This window comes from Scyliorhinus torazame, chromosome 6 (genome assembly GCF_047496885.1).
Source record: "Scyliorhinus torazame isolate Kashiwa2021f chromosome 6, sScyTor2.1, whole genome shotgun sequence".
In the NCBI taxonomy this organism is placed as follows: Eukaryota; Metazoa; Chordata; class Chondrichthyes; order Carcharhiniformes; family Scyliorhinidae; genus Scyliorhinus; species Scyliorhinus torazame.
The window spans coordinates 84,733,116-84,739,115 of NC_092712.1; the positions used below are offsets into that span (position 1 = coordinate 84,733,116).

At 38.0% G+C, this 6,000-nt stretch overlaps 1 protein-coding gene across 2 annotated transcripts in view; it reads left to right on the forward strand.

Moving 5' to 3' along the window:
• Window positions 1-1,491, forward strand: part of odad2 (outer dynein arm docking complex subunit 2) — a 549,301-nt gene extending 547,810 nt beyond the window's left edge. For both annotated transcript variants that reach the window (XM_072508396.1, XM_072508397.1), the window contains exon 20: window positions 443-1,491. In XM_072508396.1, the coding sequence (XP_072364497.1) occupies window positions 443-556 (114 nt within the window). In that variant the 3' untranslated portion in view covers window positions 557-1,491. The remainder of the gene's footprint in view (window positions 1-442) is intronic.
• The last annotated feature ends 4,509 nt before the right edge of the window (window positions 1,492-6,000 follow it).

Sequence of the window (6,000 nt, forward strand, 5' to 3'; positions counted from 1 at the left end):
GAATTTACTGTAAGAAAATAGGCTAAGTTTCTTTACATTAGAACATTAACTTGCAAGCTTTTCCACATCTTAAAATACCATATATTGAATGTGGACAAGACTTACTTATGTGAAGCTTGTCAAAATGTTTCCACAAATGTTTTTGTTTTTGATGCATGTAAAGGCAACAAAGTCAAACAATTCAATTGAAATTCCTATTTTTGTTTAAAAGAGACTATTATTTTGCACTGTAGAGTTAAGTAACTAGTAAGGTTCTGTTTTTCATTAGAGCAGCTGTGATGGTGATTTAGTGTTGCAAGTATAAATGTAAATGATCTCTTTTCCCCATCTAGTACTATCCTATTTCTTTTTTGTTTTATTTTTTCTTTCCATCTTTCTTTCCTTCCTTTCTAACTATATGTTACCGATCTCCATTTCTTACCTGAATTTTTACCATTCACAGCTGCTTTTGAATTTGATGGATTCAACAGATGAAGCTCTACAGGAAGCAGCCGCCGGTTGCATCTCAAACATTCGAAGGCTTGCTCTGGCTAATGAGAAGGACCACTACAAATGATAACAATGCAAATTCTATATTTCCATTCTCAGGAGTGATTACCTGTACAGGTACAATAAAAGAAAAATTTACTGAGTACTTCTTCTGGATGAACATGAAAGATCGCCTGTAGGAACTAAAATAAGGCAGCTGCTTAGTAGAAATACAAAAGCTGCTCTGGTTTCTAAAAATCGTATAGAGATACGTTAATTCAGGAATAGTGCTAGCATAATGTTAAAAATACATTTTTAAATATTTAGAGAATTATTTGGAATTCAAACAGTGCTAGTCGTTCCTTTTTAAAGACATATCTAAAAGAATGAAAATCAATTTACACCAGTAGCTTTGATTTTTTTGCAAAATAAAGATGTAATTTTTTTCTGCATTGTGTGGTGTGGTGGTATAGTAATTTAAAGCCATCTTGTGCCGTTCTTTTCATACAAAACCTATATAATCATGTTGCTGTAAGGCGTTTTTCTGTTTCATAAATTGTAATCCACAGGCAAAGTCTGAATACAGAAGCGAAGATTTCACATCTGGTATTATGTTACTGTAACAGAACTCCAAACAGCTGCAGGATTCACTGCACTGTTCAGGAGTAGTCAGTGCATCAGCTTAAAGCGGGCACGATTTTAAAACAAAATTTCACAAGTGTCTTTGCCATCTTAGCACAATAATTAAATACTTATTAATTACGTCTGCAGTATATACATGTAGAAAGCCATCAGATGCCAGCCACTGGAAAATGCATTTGTAAAATTATTCCAGTACAATGGAACTGTGATAACGTTTAACAGAGCAACAAAATTTGAATGAAAGCTGGTTATGTACTTTATTGTGAATACATTTGAATTGTTTCAAAGATATTAGGGCTCTGGAGAAGGTGTTACTGAGTTGGCTTTAGCACGGAGATCATGAATTGTGTTTGGTTCAAAAATAAAGAACGTAAACTGTAATTTATTTCCAATTTCATCTCTTCCCAATTTTCTTCACAACCTCCTGGTACCATACTTCCTTCTTCAGTCAAAAAAGTGACAGACTATGCCTTGCATTTCTTAACCATCATAGATATTGTTCAATGGCCAGCCAATAGAGAAAAGCATGTTTACATCTATGAGTCTTTCTTCTTCCTCTCGTTCCCAAAGAAGGACCACTCTGTACCTATAAAGTGTTTCTTCCAGTAACTGAGCCAGGAATCGGTTTAATTCATCCATTGAAATCAGTTACTTTTAAGAGAGAGCTGAGGATAGGGCTCAGACATGTACCCTGTGGATAGAAGACCAATGCTCTATTGCCAAGCTACCAGACCACCAGACTGCAGGAGTTTTATTGAGTTGTCTGGTGCTAATTAAACTAAAATGCACTTATTGGGCTGAGTACATATAAAATGAGCGTATTCATTTCAACTTCAAACAATTGTATTAAATACTTCTCAATTAGTAGAACAGAATTTGAAATGGCTAATCTAATAAATAGCTTGGTTACTGTAAAGTGCAAATTATATTTTGGATTTCCATTACCTATGATTATATGTTTGTATTGCAGAACTTAATATGTTTCTGTCTGTGGTAACTGAAACAGTTGTAAACAAATGTAAAAGGAGCCCTTTATATTTAGTCTCTGCACACTTTCCTTTTCTAGACAGTTGCAGTGGAAACTTAAAATTGATTGCTGTGGTTTGTTACTTACCGACTACCTTGATTTATTAACACAAAATGCCATATCTGACAGAAGAATATGGTTCTCTTGGCAAGCTTTGCAAAAACATACAATTTTGATGCAGACAAATGGGTGCTTCTATTTTTTATTAAATCTTTAAAGTCAGGTTTAAAACTCTGTTATAAGTCAATGCCGAATCATCATGGTAACTACAACACATATACAGAAATTTTAGTGCAAGTAAACTTCATAAAGAAATTATCAAAGCTCAACTTCTTTCTGATGCACTCACAATAGGTATTACTAATTCTGTTAAGTCTACTTATAAGTAATATTTTTCTCCTTTCTGAACTTCTGTGTATAACATTGTCATCATATATCTGTTCTAATAATAAAGTAGAAGTCTTTGTGATTTATAATTATAAACATCATGTACACAATTCCAAATATGGATTTATATTTTTTAATTTTCAATAAGAATTCATGAATGGGTGTTTGAAAAGCTTGGTAAACGCATATTCCTGTGGTTGTGGAGAAACAATATCAAGCAACTGGATAAAAGGAAATAGATACATCAGCTGCCAGCCAAGTAAGCATCTTAAGATGGAGCAAAAGCCAATTCATCATTTTTGAAGAAAAGTAGGTAATGCTCCTAATGTTTGGGAAAACATTTCTTCCTTAAAACCCTTAATAAATAGTTATTTGTCCCATTTATTTTTGAGAGATCTGACTGTGCCTAAATAAGACTGCTTCATTTATCAATGTAACAACAGTGACTGTACTTCAACAATATTTCATTAATTGTGATAGAAGATATACTGAAGATATGACAATTAATATATCAATAATTATTATTTCTTAATCAACCAGTGTACTTTGTGATCCCCAGGGACATGCTTCAAAGAATATCTGAGCATTTTTATGTATCCTTTAACCTTCATTCTGAGTTCCAGTAACCTATTCCACATACTGCTAACTACCTGCGGGGCACAGGCGTGATGATCTTGCAAATCAAAAGTTTTACCTGAGTTTATTCATTTCTTTTACTCATCTAACCCACTTGTTTTACACACACAATATAAGTTAATTAACCATTTTACATGTACATTATCCATTTTTCCCAACATTTAAAAATGTGGATCAGATTCCCTTTTAATTTTCTTTACTCCAATGAAAACAAAAATAAATTGACAAGCTTAATCATCAGTCAAGTTATAGACCTGTGCCCACTTGATTGTGTTCAAGAAAAAATCCACAAATCTTTAAACAAAATAGTTAGAAAATTCACTTGTTTCTTTGTTCTCTATATTTTCTTCTCATTATCCCCTCTGCATTTTCTTTCACAATGAAACTCGCTTTTTCTGTCTACCTTCGAAGGTCTGTCAAACCAGGTTACAGTTTAGTATTGCTCCTGATGTCTTTGAAGTAATGCAAAGTGAAACAATTCATTTCCTGAAAATGCTGTATTAAATTCCATTCTTTCATCGGACACAGAAAGGAAGTATTGTATATCTATGTGTTTGATTTATTAGCTTGTGCATTGGGAGACCATTGGCAAAGAAGGTTCTTGTTTAGAAACACCAGGTCTCTTTGAAAGTCAGACAGAGGAGAACTCTCCATTGAAGCATAATTTTTGGAGAAAAAAACCTGTGGAAAAGATGTCAGCTTGAAATCTTGAACATTTAGTGTTAATGACTAATGGCAACAAAAACAGCATTTTAACTTTTTTCATGACAGTGGCTATTTTCATCCATTAAGAAATTATGCCATGCAACATTTCACATTTTCATTGAAATATCTTCCTGTTGTATCACTGGATGACAAAGGACCAGTGTAGGATATATACAGTGCTAAAGAAGGCCATTCAGCCCTTCAAAGAACAAAGAAATGTACAGCACAGGAACAGGACCTTCGGCCCTCCAAGCCCGTGCCGACCATGCTGCCCGACTAAACTACAATCTTCTACACTTCCTGGGTCCATATCCCTCTTTTCCCATCCTATTCATGTATTTGTCAAGATGCCCCTTAAATATCACTATCATCCCTGCTTCCACCACCTCCTCCGGTAACGAGTTCCAGGCACCCACTACCCTCTGTGTAAAAAACTTGCCTCGTACATCTACTCTAAACCTTGCCCCTCTCACCTTAAACCTATGCCCCCTAGTAATTGACCCCTCTACCCCAGGGAAAAGGGTCTGACTATCCACTCTGTCTATGCCCCTCATAATTGTGTAGACATCTATCAGGTCGCCCCTCAACCTCCTTCGTTCCAGTGAGAACAAACAGAGTTTATTCAACCGCTCCTCATAGCTAATGCCCTCCATACCAGGCAACATTCTGGTAAATCTCTTCTGCACCCTCTCTAAAGCCTCCACATCCTTATGGTATTGTGGCGACCAGAATTGAACACTATACACCAAGTGTGGCCTAACTAAGGTTCTATACAGCTGCAACATGACTTGCCAACTCTTATACTCAATGCGCCGGCCAATGAAGCCAAGCATGCCGTATGCCTTCTTGCCTACCTTCTCCACCTGTGTTGCCCCTTTCAGTGACCTGTGGACCTGTACTCCTAGATCTCTCTGACTTTCAATACTCTTGAGGGTTCTACCATTCACTGTATATTCCTTACCTGCATTAGACCTTCCAAAATGCATTACCTCATATTTGTCCGGATTAAACTCCATCTGCCACCTCTCCGCCCAAGTCTCCAAACAATCTAAATCCTGCTGTATCCTCTGACAGTCCTCATTGCTATCCGCAATTCCACCAACCTTTGTGTCGTCTGCAAACTTACTAATCAGACCAGTTACATTTTCCTCCAAATCATTTATATATACTACAAACAGCAAAGGTCCCAGCACTGATCCCTGTGGAACACCACTGGTCACAGCCCTCCAATTAGAAAAGCATCCTTCCATTGCTACTCTCTGCCTTCTGTGACCTAGTACGAAGTCTTACAACACCAGGTTAAAGTTCAACAGGTTTGTTTCGATGTCACTAGCTTTCGGAGCGCTGCTCCTTCCTCAGGTGAATGAAGAGGTATGTTCCAGAAACATATATATAGACAAATTCAAAGATGCCAAACAATGCTTGGAATGCGATCATTAGCAGGTGATTAAATCTTTACAGATCCAGAGATGGGGTAACCCCATGTTAAAGAGGTGTGAATTGTGTCAAGCCAGGACAGTTGGTAGGATTTTGTAGGCCAGATGGTGGGGGATGAATGTAATGCGACACGAATCCCAGGTCCCGGTTGAGGCCGCACTCATGTGCGCGGAACTTGGCTATAAGTTTCTGCTCGGCGATTCTGCGTTTAAATCCTGGAACGTTTAGCTGCCAATCCTGCCCTTCCCTCAACCAGGTCTCTGTAATGGCAACAACATCATCGTTCCAAGTACTAATCCAAGCTCTAAGTTCATCTGCCTTACCCGTAATACTTCTTGCATTAAAACATATGCACTTCAGGCCACCAGACCCGCTGTGTTCAGCAACTTCTCCCTGTCTGCTCTGCCTCAGAGCCGCGCTGTGCCTATTCCCTAGTTCTCCCTCAATGCTCTCACCTTCTGACCTATTGCTCCCGTGCCCACCCCCCTGCCATACTAGTTTAAACCCTCCCGTGTGACACTAGCAAACCTCGCGGCCAGGATATTTATGCCTCTCCAGTTTAGATGCAACCCGTCCTTATATAGGTCACACCTGCCCCGGAAGAGCTCCCAGTGGTCCAGATAACGGAAACCCTCCCTCCTACACCAGCTGTTTAGCCACGTGTTTAGCTGCTCTATCTTCCTATTTCTAGCCTCACT